The following is a 20,528-nucleotide window of genomic DNA, read 5'->3' as shown; positions in this document are numbered from 1 at the left end:
ATTTATAGATAAACAAAATAGCTTTCACTTATGGAAATATCAGGGTCTGAATTTCAGACTTACAAATGGTCCATATACATGTAGTAAAGAAGATGCCATAACCTAAAACATCCATACCTGAATTACCTGTGATCAAGAACAAGGAATTACTAAACCTGTACACTCCAGTAAGCCTTACCAATGTCAATCTCAAAGGAGCTATTAAGAATAACCTGAAACTTAAAGGCACATTACTTTACAGAAAACTATGTAGGCAAAAGTCAGTAATTTTATGACATTTATAATTTAAAGGCAGTGGACACTATTGGTAATTACTCAAAATAATTATTAGCATAAAACCTTACTTGGGGACGAGTAATGGGGAGAGGTTGATGGTATAAAACATTGTGAGAAACGGCTCCTTCTGAAGTGCCATAGTTTTCGAGAAAGAAGTAATTTTCCACGAATTTGATTTTGAGACCTCGGGTTTAGAACTTGAGGTCTCGAAATCAACCATCTAAACGCATACAACTTCGTGTGACAAGGGTGTTTTTTTCTTTCATTATTATCTCGCAAGTTCGATGACCGATGGAGCTCAAATTTTCACAGGTTTGTTATTTTATGCATATGTTGAGATACACCAACTGTGAAGGCTAGTCTTTGACAATTACCAATAGTGTCAACTGCCTTTAACTGTTGTTAATGCTTGCAGTAACTCTATAGTTTGATAACAGTGTTTTCCCTGCTTAAAAGCCTCCCTTTATAGTTCTGATTGTCTTTAAAATGGTTGACTGCAACATTCACTTAGTGTAGACAAGATGAATGAAAGGTTCCCTTTATAGTACTGAATTTACGTTGTTTATATACGTGCCTCTTGAAATGGTTAGGTACTATGCAGGATCATGCCGCAGCAGCCTACACAAGTGGGGCTCCACAAGTAATTTCTTTTTACCTTTGGAGGTCAGATAAGAAATTTCTGTATCTGTTTGTCAAGTGTATTTTGCTGTTTTTCAGGACCTGTTGTGGCGATGGCTTCAGTGTGTTTGGAAGTGACAATGGCATTGTCATGACATGTGGAGATGGTAGTAATGGCTGTCTTGGCCATGGGGACTGGAGTAGTGCTTCAAGACCTCGTTTGATTGAAGCTTTGCTCAGGTAAAACAAAGTTCAAACAAAAGTTGTCAAAATTATTAAAGCCAACTAAAGTACAAATGATTGGTAAAATGCACGTTTCTAAGTTATGCAGGATGTTATGGTTCATCTTTATGATGAAAAAAGAATTTCACTCATTTGATTGAGAAGATGCTGCTTTCAGTTCATTGTCATTTAAATAGTATTCATACTTAACTGCTTCAACGCAGTATTTTTTTTCCAGACCGACCTGCTAGATCGTAGGTTTTTTATTTTGTTTGTATAAAAACAAGTATTTTCTTAAGTGTTTACTTCCATCCATATGAATAAAAGGAAGTACAATGGGTCGTATGAATAAAAAGTAGTAAATACTGACAAGTACTAGCAAAAAGTAAAAGCATAACCTTCCAAGTAGAAGCATTCAGTCAAAGCATCTTCTAATTTCCGTATGAATAAACTTGCTATTTTACTTCAAAGTATTCACTTAATGCTTTGGAGTAAATACTTCTGATATCAGGCTGTCTGCCATGGCTGAATGGCACATAACAAAAGGTTTCCTTTGTATTACAACTCCAATTCACGTCTAGGTATGCACACACACACACACACACACCCCGCCCAAGCAGCATTTCATTTAACAGAAACATAGAAATCTTCAAGTCGGCCGTGGGATTTTTATTCTGACAACATTTTGATGAAGACGACTCATCTGGACCCCAAGAATCAAAAGTGTTTTTTTTAATCTTCTGAAATTTCATATCAAAGTTGAAGTGGAGCAGGATAGTGCTATACAGAGAAGATGAGAGATAAATATGAGAATAACTATTTAATTTAAACTTAAAAGTTTTAATAATAATTCTGAACAACATTCTATTGATGAAATGCATTTAATTATTTAAACAAATACTTCCTCTGATTTTAATAACAATAAGACTTAATATTAGAGGCATTCATTTCTGAGAAGAAAACAAATGCTTTATATCTTTAAAAAAAAGCTTGCTTTACTGATAAAAAACGGTTTTATACAAACGATTTTATTTTATCCTCAGTATAAATATAAACTATTTGTATATTGTTTCTGTTGTGAAACACTGGCATGGGTCTTTTTAGTAATACTAGTTTTTATTTATACAACCCATTAGGTTGTATGAACAAAAACTAGTATATTCTTTGACTTGAAAATTCCAAGTGTTCACTACCATCTATACGAATAAAAGGAAGTAAAAGCTTTTACTGGAAAGTATTTACTAAAATGCTAAAAGTGTCTACTTTTACTGAAAAGTAAATTCTTTTCTGTTTAGCACTTACTTATACATCCATATGAATAAAAATGAGAAAATACTACACAATGCTAGTAAGTACTGGTCATTTTTCAAGGTACCTCTAGAGCTACCTTGGACACGGAAGTAAAAGGCTTATCTGAAGAAATGTCAGTGTTTATCAATGTTCCTCAAATGATAAATGTTGAAATCCCAATGAAAGACATCACTAAAATCCTAAATAGACCCATGCCAGTGTTTCACAACAGAAACAATAACACAAATTTGTTTATATTTACATGTATACTGAGGATAAAATAAAACCGTTTATATAAAGCCGTTTCGTATCAGTAAAGCAAGCTTTTTTTAAAGATATAAAGCGTTTTTTCTAGCTCTGGAGCTTCCTTGAAAAATGACCAGTACTTACTAGCATTTTGTAGTGTTTTCTCTTTTTTGTTCATATGGATGGTAGTAAACACTTGGAATTTTCAAGTAAAAGAAAGTATCATTTGGTCGTATGAATAAGAACTAGTATCATTTAGAGACCTAGTATCAACTAGGTCATTTTTCAAGGTAGCTCCAGAGCTAGCCCTATATACATGTAGGACTCTTTCTCTGTACACAGATACAGAGTCCTAACTATTTAGGCCCGTTTCTGGGGCGGAAATTTTTCAAAGCCTCATAACTTTAATCTTACCTGCAACAAGCCACTTAAACATAAATTTATCACGCGAGGAGCATTCATAAACACTGTCAATTCTTCAGACAAGCCTTTTACTTCTGTGTCCACATTCTATGGTAGCATACATTTTCCTGCGGTGGGTTTTGGTCGTCTTATATTCTTCACAAATCCGCAGCTCCATTTGAGTTATGAAGCTTTGAAAATTTTCCGACCCAGAAATGGACGCTGATATCCAGGACCTCACTGTAGTATAATACGAAAGTGTAAGGCCGTCAGGGCTACTCCAGAGCTACCTTGGACACAGAAGTAAAAGGCTTGTCTGAAGAATTGACAGTGTTTATGAATGCTCCTCGCATGATAAATTAATGTTTAATAATAATAATAATAATAATAAGACTTGTAATGCGCACATATCCACCCTGCTGGGTGTTTAAGGTTCAGTAAAACCAAAAACGAAACAACAACAAAACACAACACAAAGAAAAAACAGACACAACAAAATTAGTCATTGAAAACCTGTGACAAATGATAAGTTTTGAGAAGAGACTTGAATTTTGCGGTACAGAGACAAGATCAAAGATTTAGTGGTAAAGAGTTCCAGATGCGTGGCGCGGCTGAAGAAAAAGACCTGTCACCCCATGAGTGTCGAGACTTGGGTTCAATGAGGAGAAGCATAGAACTTGATCGAAGATTCCTTGATGGAGTGTACATGTAAACTTGAAGCAGTTCAGAAATATAGTGGGGAGCCTTGCCATTAAGAGCTTTGTGGACAATGAGCATCAGCTTCAAGATGACTCGTTGAGAGATAGGGAGCCAGTGTAGTTGTTTCAGAATGGGGGTGATAGAACAGGATTTTCAAGACAGTGTCATAATGCGGGCAGCAGTATTTTGGAGCCGTTGAAGCCGGGAAATCTGGTTGTTAGGAAGACTGTAGAGAAGAGCATTGCCGTTGTCAAGACGAGAAGCGTAAATGCGTGAATGACCTTTTCAGTGGCACTTTTGTCCAAGTACTTGCGAATCTTACCTATATTCCTGATGTGATATGATGATAAACAAACAATGTTGGTGATGTGTGGCTGAAGTGTCATCGATGAATAAAAAAAAAAACCCTAAGTTCCGAGCTTTCAGCGAAGGAGCTATCCGAGCATCACCGATGGAGATGTATGGCACTGAAACCTTATTTAACTGTTGATGTGACCCAAATAGAAGGAACTCTGTCTTATCATCATTTAACTTCAGGAAGTTTTGTTGTGTCCATTGTCGAATCTCTTGGATGCAGTTCTCAAGTCTTGCAATAGATGCATTGGCGTTTTCTTGAGAAGATTTATACATGATGTATAGCTGAGTGTCGTCTGCGTACACATGGTAATTCAGATTAAATTTCAGGATGATGTCACGAATCGGTAAAGTGTATAGCGTAAACCACTGCGAGCCGAGTACCGACCCCTGTGGCACAGAGTAGTTCAAAACAACAGGGTCGGATATCGCGGTGCCAATACATACATGCTGAGTTCTATTGTAGAGATACGATTTGCACCATGCTAGGGCTGTGTCCTCTATGCCAATGTGATTCTGGAGCCGAGAGAGAAGGATGTTGTGATCAACAGTGTCAAAAGCAGCACTCAAGTCTAGCAGGACTAGTGCTGTAAGGTTACCATTGTCCATTGCAGAGAGAATATCGTTGCTCACACAGACTAGTGCAGCCTCGGTCCCATGGAAAGGCTTGAATGCTGACTGGAACACGTCGGACAGGTTGAAAGTATGAAAATATGAAAGTTTAAGTCCCAATGAAAGACATCACTGAAATATTAAATAGACACATGCAAACTGTTCAACACAATACACACAAATTCAAACTGCTTTTAAACAAATTTGTTTATATCTATGCTGAGGATAAAATAAAATCGTATAAAATAGTATAAAACCAGTTTGTATCAGTAAAGCAAGTATTTTTGTTTTGCTCAGAAATGAATGTCTCGATCACAAAGGCTTATTTGTTCATAAAATCAGAAGAAGTATTTTTTTTAACAATTTTAATAGAATGTTCATATTATTATTCAAAAAGTTAAGTTTAAACTAAATAGCTATGCTCATATTCAGCTCCCATCTTCTCTTTATTTCATAGCACGCTCCTGTTCCTCTTTAACCTTTGATTATTATTGCTTTGGTCAGTATGAAGTTTCAGAAGCTTTACAAAACGTTTTGATTCTGGGGGTCCAGATGAGTCGTCTCCATCAAAATGTTATCAGTATAAAAATCTCATGGCTGACTTGATGATTTCTATGTTTCTGTTAAATCAAATGCTGCTTGGGTTGTGTTTGTGCGCACGTAAGTCATCGTCTAGTCATTGAGCAGTCTCCTGACGATGACTAGAGCAAGCTAGCCGAAACGTTGAGACCAATTCACAAATGACTCCGCGGCAGTACAGTTAATTACGATCCTATAAGCTAAAGTAGTAGTCCAGTCTAATTTCTATACCATCCGCCCTGGTAATAGTTAAAAAGCAGGACAGTTCTTTTCAGAACTGAGAAGTCTCCCGAACCTCCGATTATCTACTCCACGGCAGTAGAATAAAGCAAGACAGTTCCCTAAGAACAACTCTACCTGGCAAGTAGATACACACATGGTGTTACCACAAACCAAATATACATTGATACCTCACCATGCAATGCCTCAAATCCTGTATGTTATTACTACTTTTTATTCATTCAGAACTTTTTGAAGCTTCTTGAGTTATTGTTTTCCTTGGGAAAAAAATACCGTTGTCACATTGAAACCCTGACTTGACTAAGGAAATATAACCGCGGTTCTTATATAGTTAGATGTTGGATTTAAAGGGACACACCGGCTCACCGTTTACGCAATTTAGGGGTGTAGAATCATAAATAATGTTTGTATAGATGGTTGCGGTACAAAAAAAATCATCAAAATGTCACGTAATTAGCGAAAAATGATTTTAAAAAACCCAAATCGGTAAAAGGCCAGCATATACATGTTTATGTTTAATTAGCGAAAAATTATTTTAAAAAACCCAAAGCGGTAAAAGGCCAGCGTATACATCTTCGTGACAAAGACTGGTGCTTTGTTTATAGCAACGTTTTACTATGACGCAGCATAAGGATCCAGTCTATCCATGTATTATAAACAACCAGCATAAATATACGGAGCAGGCAAATCCTTCGACGATGGAGGTAGACCTTCGTGCTTCGACGTACATCCAAAGATCGTCATGAAGAAAACAAAGAAATCAAACCCAGAATATGATGGGACAGTGACAAGTCAATAAAGCATTCCTGGCCCCAATAAACTAGGCCTACTACCGCATAGCCATGATGCAGTTTGGAATGCGATCGTGGCGTTACGTGCCAGGACCCAATTTCATAAAGCCTGTATAGTGGCACAAAAATTTGCTTATCACAAAATAGTATTGCATAGCAGAAACTAATTACCAGCCAAATTTAAATTAAATTTGAAAACTTGTGGCTGGTGCCTAACTAAATTTTTAAATAGTAAAGAAATTTTGTAAGCAGTATTTTCTGCTAAACAGATGAAACTGAACAATGGGCCCTGTTATTCACAGTGAAAGATTTTTTTATCTCGGGGGGGGGGGGGGGGAGGGGAAGGGAATCTTGAGGGATTCAAAAGCGTCCTTGTGGGAATGTATTTTGAAACTTGAGCGTATCTGCAAATCTTGGAACATAAGCCTAGCTTGATTCAGGATTGAAAGCGTACCTTTTGATTATAGCATAACTGGAACCTAAACGTATCTTGGATTGTATAAGCGTAGCTGAGTAGCTGCGTAGCTTGGAACTTAACCATATCTTTTGGAACGTAACCATATTTTTTGGAACGTTAGCACATCTTGGAACGTAAGTGTAGCTGGGTATTTTGGAACGTAAACGTAGCTGCGTACGGAACGTAAGCTTAACTTGACTCAGGATTGAAAGCGTACCTTTTGTTATTATAGCGTTACTTAAAGGATCATAAGCAAAACTTGGAATGTAAGCGTAGCTGAGTAGCTGTGTAGCTTAAAACGTAAACGTAGCTGCATATGGAACGTAAGCATAACTTGACTCAGGATTGTAAGCGCACCTTTTGTAATTATAGCGTAACTTGAAGGAACGTGAGCAAAAATTGGAATGTAAGCGTAGCTTGGAACCTAAGCATATCTTGGAAGGTAAGCGTAGCTGGGTATCTTGGAGCGTAAACGTAGCTGCATATGGAACGTAAGCGTAGCTTGACTTGGGCTTGAAAACGTACCTTTTGATATTATATGTAACTTGAAGGAACGTAAGCAAATCTTGGAATGTAAGTGTAGCTTAGAAGGTAAGCATCTCTTGGAAGGTAAGCGTAGCTGGGTATCTTGGAATGGAAACATAGCTGTGCGTATGGAACAAAAGTGTAGCTTGACTCGGGGTTGAAAACGTACGTGTTGATATTTTAGCGTAACTTAAAGGAAAGTAAGCGTAGCTGAGTAGCTGCGTAGCTTGGAATGTAACCAAATAATACCTCAACAATCTCAAAAATAACACTTCATTCACAGAATTAAAAAATAAATTTTTGGGGGGACAAAATTATGCTTTGAGGGAATTTTGTTTTATCATTATTTTTGTTTCAACTTTTTATACAAAATTCTTATTCACCTGTTCTTTTTACAATCGGGGGCTCCGTTTTTTGTTATCCTTTTTTTTCTTCTTCGTAAAACATTTTTTAAGCTACTCACACAATAACACTGTCAATGTAACAAATAATTTTTTAATTACCTGAAAACTCCTAACAAACAGAAATTAGGAGCCATGAAACAAAACAGAGCATTACATTGGAAGTTGCGATCATAAGAAATAACGGAATTGACACGAGGTGTACCGACTGACAAACCCACGATGACAAACATGTACTTTGATGTCTGGCTCCCAACCCCTCCCAAGCTCACGGCGAGACCAGCAAGCTGGGAGTTCATAGCGCACGGGACTTTCCCGAGTCCTGTGAAAAAAATATCACAGGCATGTTACTTGGGTGGGATTCGAACCCACGACCCTTGCAATTCTAGAGCAGTGTCTTACCAACTAGATTACCGAGGTTGCCCGGCAGCTAGAGGCAGTTCGAATCCTACATGTATGTTTTGGCAGCGGGTACCGCAACGATATAATAGACTGAGTATACAGTGCTAACACACATCGATGTATGGGTAAAAACCAAAATTAATATTCTTTATCCCCGATGCAAATTTAACATCTATTATAGCCATAAATTTGCAACGGAATCTTGTGACACTCCGACTAATCGCCAATTGAGCCAATTGTAATGATGGACAATGGTGGCAGTTTGTCCATTCTTTGTAATAATAACTCAATTTTTTTTCCTTTAATGGTATGGTAAAGTGTTGATGTGACAGCTATTTCATGTGGACCTTACCATGTGGTTGCTGTTGGAGCTGATGGTGAAGTGTTCTCTTGGGGCTCTGGTAAATATGGGCAGCTGGGACTTGGTGATGAAGAAGACCAGTAAGTATGGTGAATTTCTATGAAATATTAATACTTCTTTCAAACCTCTCACCACCCATAGTTTAAACGGTTTTCTCCATGCTTACCCATTGGGAACTACTAAAATATTGCTTTGCTTTTCTGTTTTAGAGTATCTTTGTTACAATGAAACTACAACAAGTAAAGACAACAAATGTTCTCATAAAATGTACAATTTATTTTTCTTTCAGGAAAATGTAACCTTTGTTCACTGTGAATCATCCAAACCATGGCCGTTAACTATTCATTGGACTACATGTATGGCATACTAGAATCTCAAACTATATAACTCTCCCATTCCAAATACTATGTTGGCAGCCTATCGATCTCTCAACATCCTTGTTTGTCCAACAAAAATACAAAGGTCTAAAATTGGGAAGTACTAAATATTAATTCTGGAAAAAAAGAGATTTTGAGCATGAATAATTTCAGTATGCCTTTTTTGCACAGTGTTTGGAACAATACATGTAGAAGCATAACATAGTGAGTGCTTGCGCTGTGAACTCTACACGATGGAACTACTTGTTTACACATCTGCAGATTCTTCTTATCAATTAGGACGAGAAACTTGTCCTAACTTGTCCTACCAAGTTAGGACAAGTTTCTCGTTCTAAGTGATAAGAAGAATCAGCAGATCCATCCTAGAAACGATTTCACAGCAGATAAGAAGGGTTTGATGTGTTCTAATTACCTTGAAAACAGCCCAAACCATTCCTAACTTAAGACCAGTATTAGGGCGTCTTAGCGAATTAATTTATGTTTTTTCCCTTTTGGCGCTGCCACTGTTGATCTTGCTTGAAATGAAGAGAGACGGGCGCTATGAAGAAAAAAGACTAGTCCATCACACTGGCATACATTGCCGACCAACATAAGTTGTCAAATAAAATGTTTTTCGTAATTTATAGTTAATTATATTTGCCAATTGTATGTGTACTGTTACTCTGAAATCCAAGTTTTTTATTATCACAATTATACTTAAAATGTCAGCTGATGGGAGAAAATCATCACATTGACGGCTTGTTTTTCGCACTCAATTTGCATTTTCCCCCTCCTTTAACTTAACATCCCTGTTCAAAACAGCTTACCTCTTCTTTATTCAAGCGCATATTGATTGTTCCTCATAAAGGTCTAAAATTGACCGTAAACTGTTGACATTTTGTGGCCAAAGCGAAACAAAATTGGCTGACCATCTGATTTTTATTAAGGAGCAAATACTTGATCACGTAATGTGCAACTCATACTACTGTTTTACTAACTAGGTGATGCAGGCATCAAATAGCCATGCACTAGCATTTTCAACATTGTCCAATAATTCTTTTGTTGTTTTTATATTTAACTTGCTTTTTCCAGGTACTCCCCCCCCCCCTCTTTCTCTCTCTTTTCATGTATTTCCACTTGACTTTTATACCAGTGCATGTGTGTTGCATTGTCATTTAGCAAATAAAAGACTCTGCTAGGGCCGAAACAACAAGCCTTTCACCGTTGTTTGTTCCTGTACTTATTTTCTTATTAAAAAAAACCCAGTTAGGGCCTACGTTATAAGTTCAAAGGCAAATGCACAAGTTATTAGTTTGTCAATTCCTTACACACAAAAGACATTAAGTCTGTATCCTGATAAATATGCCCCAAAACATCTGACAAAGACTGCTGTTGAAAATCTTTCTTGAGTTTGTAATCACAATAATCTACACTACATAATCCTTTCTTTAAATTCATATTTTAGTTTAAAGTATTATCTTCTTTTTTTTTTCCAAAGCTGTGAACCAAAGGAAGTGAGTGTTGGACAAGTTTTTGTGCGTGATGTTAAATGTGGAGTGGACGGTACAATGTTTCTGACAGATGTGGGCTGTTTACTAGCATGTGGCAATAATGAAAACAACAAGCTTGGACTTAACAATCGGCAAGGATTCCTCATGGCTATGAAAAACATTTTTACTAAGGTAATTGGCTATTATGGAAGTGCAGCAGGGTGAAAAACTTTAATTTAACAGTAATTTTTTCTTCTTCTTTTTTCTTCTTAATTTTCTGACATTTTTATCTCAAAAAGTTAACAGAAAGAACGTATATTACCAATCAGCAAAGTGAACATAAGAGTGGCGTCATGATGATGTCATTAGATGTGGAGCAGTATTGTCCAGAAGCACCTCCTTGGTACTTTTTTAGGTGTTCGTGCAATATGAGCACGAACACATCTCATTTTTGTTCCGTTTTAATTTTCTGTTCTCCTTGTTCCACTGAATTTTCTCTGGAATATAATGCAAGATTGTAATTGAATTGCACCTTGAAACTCATCGGCATTTGAACATCAATGTGAAGACAGCACAGCTGTCATGAAATAATGATGACGTCGTCAGGTGTCAAAATACATGGTTTTTCAAATTGATGATGATGCCACATGTTTTGAATTACATTAAGTCAACATTCATAAATACCTCAGACAGTTTCGCTATTCCTATTGGTGGAGAGCGTGTCACATGGGGGTGTTTAAACTGTTGATAATGACCAGCTGGACTATGTTTATAACCAGTTAGTCTTAGTGCAAGACATTTCTTGTTACGGGCGATGCGGGCGCCTTCGGCTCGGGCCTTTATCACACGGCAACGACCCTGCCTGCCTGTTTTAAACGGCTGTTAAAGAACTTGTCGATACCCTTTAATTCCCCAGTTTAAGATTGGCAGAAAAATTATAACTCATGAACCACATGATGGATGTTTACAATTAACACATCTTTGGACAGGTCAGCAAACACTTCCTTGATAGCACCCTATTTGACCTTGACTTTTGGTTCAAATAAAAAGTTGTTTGAAATTTCACTTCTAGTTAAAACTTGCCAGTGAAGCCCACATTTTGAATGACCCACATTAAACTGAGCACACTCCCAAGTCACCATGAATGGTTGTTTTACTCCAATGATTAAAGCCTTAAAACAATAGATGCCATCTATAGGGGCGCTAAATAACCATTCTCTCACCATTCTCTCCTTACGTGCAAGCGCCAAATTTCCGGGCTAGCTTTGTAATCGAGAATGCCTAGTTACATTGAGTATGCAAGCACGAAGCCAAAATTCCTTGCTAATCTGTGAAATGCGCTCGATTTAAGCACAGAATTTCCCGCTTCCATAAGCGCCAATTCTTTAGCACAGCCATGAAATTGGGCAAAGTTGTAAGTTGTCAGGCCTAAAGGGTTTCTGGCCACCGGTAAAGCATCGGGCCATACTACTAAATCCATGCCTGTGAGGCCTCCGAAATTTAGTTTAGTCATTGGTAAGACCGGAACAAGACCCGGACACAGCGATGGGATCACCAGGAACAACCCCCAAGGCGAGAGGATGATTCCTCGATTGATTCGGATGAATCATCCTACATGTACCAATCCACACCGACCAGCGATTGCGCATAGTGATGAAAGATATGGTACGAGTGTTGCACCGTCTAATGAAGAACCGTGCCGGTTGAACCGAAGGAATTTTTTCCGGTTCTTCCAATTGATCGACTGTGTCGTCATATGAACACACTTTCGGAGAATACGCCCGTTTAGAGTACCTCTAAACAGTTTATTGGTGACACCCATGCCTGCTGCAGTGCGTAATAAATTCACGGCAGATTTGGGCAGTTGAAAAACTTTGTCATCAAAGTCACCTTTGCCATCAAAAAACAATATGTGTTGGAGGAGTCATTAATGAAAATTGATACTGCTTCATGCGCAGGAATTTTAGTAGCTCGTTTCTGCAACTCCTTTCCAAATATTTGGTGTGTTCTTGTGAAGCAGATTTTCCTGTATCACCAGAGGCAACCGAGAAAGTTTTTCGTTGCCTTCACCACGGGCTACGGCTGTGCATACACCAGTTAATGCGGGTGTCCTTAAAGACACTCAATGCATAAAGGACAAACGTTTTGGGTACGATCTTTGTTCCCTCTGGAATCTCTCCCCCGGCTGAGTGCTGATTTATTTGGAGGAAAATTCCAGGAAGCCATGCAAGCCGAGGCAAAGCGAATTAAAGCCATGGCGAGATTAACCTCAATCAAGTCAAGGGGGCAACTCTCGTCTGGCTAGAGGTAGCAGTGGAGCGACTAAGGGCAAGCCGATCCTCCTGTAAACTGTTGAAGCTTTGCCTAAAATCCATCCGGCTCTTCTTTCAAGCCCACTACAACTGTTGGACAAAGTCAGGCTTTTGGGTCGCAAAGCCCAGGTAGAGCCGGCTTCATTCCTTGCTCCAAAGCTTTACGTGGAGGTTTCCGTGGTGGTGCTTTGCGCCGGTGACACCCCCCTTCCCACGACCCCCTGCAAAGGGCCTGTGGGGGGTCGACTCATTCATTTCACAAAGATTTGGGCTCTTTGTGCAACGACAGTTGGGTAATAAAAAAAAGGTAGCTTACGGCTACAAATTGAAGTTTTCAAGTACTCCCCCGTCTGTATACCTACCAAGAACAACTCCGATTCCAGTCGATCGAACAAAGCGCCATGCTCTGGAGTTGGAATATCGCCCGTTTGCAAAAACAAGCTATATGCAGAGTGCAAACAGAGAATGCGAATCGAGGGTTTTTCTCTACCTTTTTTTCTAGCCCCAAAGAAAAAAAAAAAACAGGAGAATGGCGACCGATTTTAAACCTTCCGCCATTAAACAAATAATATGTCCGACCAAAATAGTTTCGGGTGGTGCAGGTACAGGAGAATGGCGACCGATTTTAAACTTTTCACCATTAAACAAATATGTCCGACCAAAACAGTTTCGGATGGTGCAGGTTGCGGATGCGATACAGTTAAATCTACTTGCATACTACCGACCATGTGTTCATCATTTCCAGCAGCCAGTGCCAATCCTGAACATGATTTGCCCCGACCTGGACTGGTGGTCGCAGGGAACAAACATCCTGGCGGGACTGATTTTCCCAGGACCACGAATGACCTTCTGCCACTCTGGTGACCGATGCCTCAGACACAGGTTGGTGGGCAAACATTGGAATGGAGTCTGTAGCTGGGTCTTGGTCCCAGGTGGACAGCCAATACCACATCAATGTCCTAGAACTGCTCGCAGTATTTTGAGCACTGAAACATTTTGTCAGATTAGTGACAGGAGAAGGGGTCCTCATAAAATCGGACAACTCAACTGTTGTCTCTTAATACTTAGCCGGAGATTTGAATATCAAGGCGGACGCTCTGTCTCGGGGGGAAGGTCCTTCCGACCGAAAGAACTCTGCACCTGGCAGTGGTTCAGTCAATCTTCCAAGTATGGGACTGTCCTAACAGCGGTCTGTTTCCATCGGTACTGATACATCAGTTACCTGTGTATTGTACATGCAACCAGGATCGGGAGGGATGGGTGCAGATGCTTTTTACATCAGTTGCAAAAATATGTTGGCATAGGCGTTTCCCTCGACCTTGCTTTTACCAAGGGAACTGACAAAGATCCAGGCGGAGGACTGCAGAGTCATCCTCATTGCACCAACCTTGGTTTCAGAAAACAGTTTGCGTTCTGTGCAATCCGCTGATAATTGTACCGGTGCGATCAGAACTACTGCGTCAACCACGGTTCTTGATCCAGCACCTAGCGGTAAAGCCCCTCCACCTCAATATAAAGTCCCTTCACCTCGCTATATAGTGTCTTTTTTAAATAGTTTTTGGAGTACTTTTTATTGACTTGGATTGAAATCTACATGTAAGGTAAATTTTGGGTCGCATTCTGATTACTGTTTCTTTAGGTGTTACATACTTTTCTAATTACTTGAACCCTGTAGCTTGTAAAAATCCAATGTCTGGTTCAGGATTAATGATTTATTGAATCAATGACTTTCACTTTCCGGTTTGAACCAGAAGTAAAGGTTAAATGAGGTAATGCTCTGTGACATTTTTTAAAAGTCTTTGGATCTCTTTCTGAAGACGTTTAAATAATATTAAAAATCTGGACCGTTCTGGATGTTCAAGCTCATATCGCACAAACACCTAAATATGCAGAGAAAAATCAAAACATACATGTAATTGCCTGAAAACACAATGAAATAAAAAAGACTACTAGTTTGGAGAAATACCCAGAATAGTTAAGAATGTGAATTAAAACTATGTACAAATTGTTTTCCATGTTATTTTCACCACAGACAGAAGTGGAAGGTAGGAGAGTGCCAACTAAAATCAAATTGCTAAGTTCCTCCAGGGTTGTGGGCATGATTTTGGGCCGTCATCATAGTGCAGTGCTTGTGGAACCTGGGGTGCTTTACACATTTGGTAGAAACACTGATGGACAACTTGGTGTAGGTAACACAAAGCCCAGAGAAGCACCTATGCAGGTTAAAGACATGTCTGACAAAGTGATAATGGTAAGTCCACTGGTATACAATAGCTCTCATTTATCCGAGACAAAATGAACTTTTAGGTGTTTTTACAGTTTTAGCTGTAATTCCCACCTACTGTCGAAACAGGTATTGTTTCCATCAAGATTTTTATTATTAGCTGTTCCGACCTACTGTCAAAACAGTTTTTGTTTCTTCAACATTTTAATTTTTTTAACTGTTCCGACCTACAGTTGGAACAGGTATTGTTTTCTGAAAGATTTTTATTATTTTCCATTGTTCCGACCTACCATGGGTGGCATGGTTGGCGTGTGCGTAATACGCTCGCCTCTCGCCAAGGTGACCTCGGTTTGATTCCCGCCGGGGCCATATGTGAGTTGAGTTGTGCATTGGTTCTCTGCTGTGCCACAAGGGTTTTCCAGAACATCCGGTTTTCCTCCCTCGGGAAAAATCAAACACTTTCGATCTTGGCTGTGCTCCATGGTCATAATGCGTTGATGTGGCTGGCAGCCAAAGGCGCCCTTGCATGCCTGCTTCTCGAACACGTTGTAGCCGCATCCTTTGCAATTCAGCTCTTAGCTGCGAGTAAGGATTATTAGCCCCCCCCCCAATTACTATTACTATTACTATTATTATTATTATTATTATTATTATTATTATTATTATTATTATTATTATTACTATTACTATTACTATTACTATTACTATTACTATTACTATTACTATTACTATTACTATTACTATTACTATTACTATTACTATTACTATTACTATTACTATTACTATTACTATTACTATTACTATTACTATTACTATTACTATTACTATTACTATTACTATTACTATTACTATTACTATTACTATTACTATTACTATTACTATTACTATTACTATTACTATTACTATTACTATTACTATTACTATTACTATTACTATTACTATTACTATTACTATTACTATTACTATTACTATTACTATTACTATTACTATTACTATTACTATTACTATTACTATTACTATTACTATTACTATTACTATTACTATTACTATTACTATTACTATTACTATTACTATTACTATTACTATTACTATTACTATTACTATTACTATTACTATTACTATTACTATTACTATTACTATTACTATTACTATTACTATTACTATTACTATTACTATTACTATTACTATTACTATTACTATTACTATTACTATTACTATTACTATTACTATTACTATTACTATTACTATTACTATTACTATTACTATTACTATTACTATTACTATTACTATTACTATTACTATTACTATTACTATTACTATTACTATTACTATTACTATTACTATTACTATTACTATTACTATTACTATTACTATTACTATTACTATTACTATTACTATTACTATTACTATTACTATTACTATTACTATTACTATTACTATTACTATTACTATTACTATTACTATTACTATTACTATTACTATTACTATTACTATTACTATTACTATTACTATTACTATTACTATTACTATTACTATTACTATTACTATTACTATTACTATTACTATTACTATTACTATTACTATTACTATTACTATTACTATTACTATTACTATTACTATTACTATTACTATTACTATTACTATTACTATTACTATTACTATTACTATTACTATTACTATTACTATTACTATTACTATTACTATTACTATTACTATTACTATTACTATTACTATTACTATTACTATTACTATTACTATTACTATTACTATTACTATTACTATTACTATTACTATTACTATTACTATTACTATTACTATTACTATTACTATTACTATTACTATTACTATTACTATTACTATTACTATTACTATTACTATTACTATTACTATTACTATTACTATTACTATTACTATTACTATTACTATTACTATTACTATTACTATTACTATTACTATTACTATTACTATTACTATTACTATTACTATTACTATTACTATTACTATTACTATTACTATTACTATTACTATTACTATTACTATTACTATTACTATTACTATTACTATTACTATTACTATTACTATTACTATTACTATTACTATTACTATTACTATTACTATTACTATTACTATTACTATTACTATTACTATTACTATTACTATTACTATTACTATTACTATTACTATTACTATTACTATTACTATTACTATTACTATTACTATTACTATTACTATTACTATTACTATTACTATTACTATTATTATTATTATATTATTATTAGGTATTGTTTTCGTCAAGATTTTTATTATTATTTTTCTTTGTTTCCCATTTTTACACCTTTTTCTTTAAGCCTGATATTCTAAAGCACAAAGATAAAAGAGTTAAATCATACATAAAATTGAAGCTTAGAGCATAAGCTTTACTCTACATGTAAATGTAAAAAAAAATTCAAATTCTTAAATGTTCTTTTACAGAAAATACATCTTCTCCGATACCTACATGTACATAAGCATTCTATGCACATGTGCAAGCAATCCGCTGACACAAAAACAAAGGTTATGACGTCACCCACACATACTGCAATTTTTTAAATTTTTTTTATTATAAATAAAACATTTTGTTCCAAATCAGGTTTCTACTGTCCCTTTAGTCTAAGATTGATTGTGTTCTTCCAACTCTTCGAAGAGAAGCCTGTTTTCCCAGACAAGCTCACCTAGGATCTTAGTTCAAACTTAGAAAATTAGATCAGCAACTGTGTCTTGGGGCTCAGGTCTAAAATTTGTCCACATTATTTTTGGATTGCCTAGCCCGTGCATCTGATGACCCACCTCTGGTTGACCCAAATCTTCTTCCAATGTTATTCTCAATCTAATTCGGGTTCTGTTCGCAGATCACTGATACTTGATCATTATGTTCTGGCTCCTTTAGTCTCCAGAGAGCGCTTGGTAGATCTTTTCTCCCGGGTTCGACCTGTTTTATAATTTTCCTGAGGAAGTCATGTTCAAGAAGGTTAACCGACCTTGACAGAGGAAAGATTTGACTAATGACGCCCTTCCCCTAGTAAGCCTTCCTTTTTTTTTTACTCGAACAACACTTTCAGTTTCTCTACTTTTTTTACAGTCTTTATGTGACCCTTTAGAGGATATTTACTCATTTCCAAGGTCTGTTGTTCACCTTATACTTGATGTTATACAGTGCTAAAATACCCATCGGTGCATGGGTAAAAACCAAAATTAATACACCTCATACTTGTTTTTCTGCTATTTTCCTTTCTTATGGTGTTTTTATGAAGTCTTTAGTCATTCTTTCACAGAAATATATGTGGTAGGTCCGTTTAGATAGACTTTATAAAAAGTTATTCAATATCAATGAATTTGGACGGCTGGCTCATAGTGAGCCTTTCACGAACAGCTGCTCTTCAAGCCTTGTCAAGGACCTTTCCACTCCCCCAAATTGGGCTTCATCATCATCCAGGACAAGTTTTCCCTAGCTGCTTCTCAGAATCCGATGCTCCTCTGTGCCTACCTCAACATGACTAGGACAGAGCCTCTCCTTCACTGAAGCGTCGCAGAGTTCTAAAGGAAGGTATTCGACTCTTTTCTCATCAGCATCGCTATCAACTTGAGCTTGGCTTTGTCTCCAGGGGTTCATGGCACGCCTTGCTGTATGTGCTGTCCTTTGGCCATGGTGCAGACTGCACATACAAACCCTCTGCTTTACCACTACTGCCCGAGAACCAGTGGACTCTTATGTATATAAAATCCCTCATCAAACCTTCCCTGCGGAATAGTTTTATCCTGTCATAGTTGCTTCTAAGTAGCTGCTGGTTATTGACCTTTTTCAGTACAGTATCGTCACATCTATCTACTGGAACTCTTGGCCATTCAAAAGGCCCTCCAGTCAACTACAAGCTAGGTGAAGATTCACTTAGTCCGTTGAAGACTGTGTGACTATCGCCTTCAACACTTCTTCTGAGTGTGTGCCAAGTCAGGTTTTGATAACAATTCTGCATCGGTAACTGTCATAGGGGATGTTCTAATTCGTCTCCTTAATTCTGGCCTCCAGATTAACACTTTTCAAGACTACAGATCAACCATCCAAGCAGTACATCACAGGTTTGGTGATGACTCTACTCTGTTCAATAATACTGCTATACATGTACCTCAACTGACAAAAGGCATGTTCTTAGAGAGACCACCTATAAGAAACTCACTCCTTCTTGGGACCTTGGCACTCTCCTTTGCAGGTTGACGAAGCCTCCCTCTGAATCGGCTGGGTCTTCTTCTCTACTCGAACTCTTGGTCAAGACTGTCTGTCTTCCTTTGGCAGCCGCCACAAAGCTCACCGCAGAAGTGAAATCCATGCTCTTTCAACAGAACCTGGCCTCTTTGTTTGGAATATGAAAGTTTTCGTCTTGCCCCACATATTAACTTTCTCACCAAGTTTTTCCCCTCCAGATATATTTGTCCCAAGCTTGACTTCATTCTTAAAAGTCCAAGAAGATAAACTTGTATGCCCTGTTATACGTGTAGCATACTTGAATTTATTTTACACACATACCAAGGAGCTACATGGGAACACTTTACAACTCATCATCACAACGGTTTGACCGTTCAACCCAACCTCAACTGGTACTCTTTCTCGGTGGATTGTCAAAATTAAACCACCAGCTACAACCTCTCCACCCCCTCAACCAGTTACTGCTTCGGTCAAAAATCACAAAACTAGGAGCATGAAATGGGGGCATCTGCCTGGTCCTGCAGTTCAACCATATTTACCAGGCGAACCGTTAACAGGAGCACTTAAAAGTCCCCCAGATTCACACTCAGCCATACCACAGGTGTGCCTACCGTATTTTCCTGCGGATAAGACGCGTCTTATCTGACTTTTTAGACCCCAAAAACATTGATGCGTCTTATCTTTCGGGGCGCCTTGTCTGCTGACGATTGATTTTTTTTTAATGATCACTGAGTGAAATAAAAAATACCTTCATGTCCAGTTCAAATCAACGGTCTTTGTGTGAAGAATCCTTACTCAATAATGCGGTCAAACAAGGCTATTCAGACACTGAGACCGTATTTTTGTTCAAACAATGCCGCAATTCCCCAGACGGTCCAATTATTCCAACAATGCTGCAACGTGTTTATTCCCCATGACCGTGCTTTCATTCCACCAATGCCGCAAAGCGTCTAGCTTTTGGTCCAACAGACGTCGGCGGTGTACAAACGATTTTCTGTGTGGCCGGGTATTCGTTCCGAAAACGATTGACAGTCAATAACTTCATACAAACGTCAATCACCAAACCGCTATTGTGTGGTAAACTTTGAGGGTTTTTATTGTAGAGAACATGATCTCTGAAGTGTACTTTAGGCTGAATGTATTTTAAAAGGATGGGGTAATAATTTATTTTTGTATTTGCCTCTTTTTAGACCTTTGTGATTGCTTTGGGAACTTAACTGTCATCTTTGGTTGGACAAGAGTTTTATACTATTGTTACAATAAACATTCAAATCGTATTAATATTTATTGTCTCTTTTTAGACGTTTGCTTTAAGTAATATGGGAACGTAGCATTATCTTACTAGGATATGATTTGTATTTGTTTGTAAGGCCAAATAAAATAATACAACACAAGCGAAAAAAAATAGGGACGAAAACACATTTTGTTTTATTG

General features: G+C 37.3%; 1 protein-coding gene across 6 annotated transcripts in view; it reads left to right on the top strand.

The window, feature by feature from the left end:
* The window catches only part of LOC139936943 (uncharacterized), a 212,923-nt gene that overhangs the window by 50,275 nt on the left and 142,120 nt on the right, over positions 1 to 20,528 (top strand). For all 6 annotated transcript variants that reach the window (XR_011786037.1, XR_011786039.1, XR_011786038.1 and 3 more), the window contains exons 14-17: positions 994 to 1,134; positions 8,433 to 8,555; positions 10,330 to 10,513; positions 14,666 to 14,884. Coding sequence is in view for 3 of the 6 variants with exons in the window: in XM_071931792.1 (XP_071787893.1) it covers positions 994 to 1,134; positions 8,433 to 8,555; positions 10,330 to 10,513; positions 14,666 to 14,884 (667 nt within the window). In the remaining 3 variants the exon portion in view is untranslated. The remainder of the gene's footprint in view (positions 1 to 993; positions 1,135 to 8,432; positions 8,556 to 10,329; positions 10,514 to 14,665; positions 14,885 to 20,528) is intronic.

This window comes from Asterias amurensis, chromosome 5 (assembly GCF_032118995.1).
Source record: "Asterias amurensis chromosome 5, ASM3211899v1".
Classification (NCBI taxonomy): Eukaryota; Metazoa; Echinodermata; class Asteroidea; order Forcipulatida; family Asteriidae; genus Asterias; species Asterias amurensis.
The sequence above is the reverse complement of the archived record's forward strand: the minus strand, read 5'-3'. Positions and strand labels throughout refer to the sequence as shown.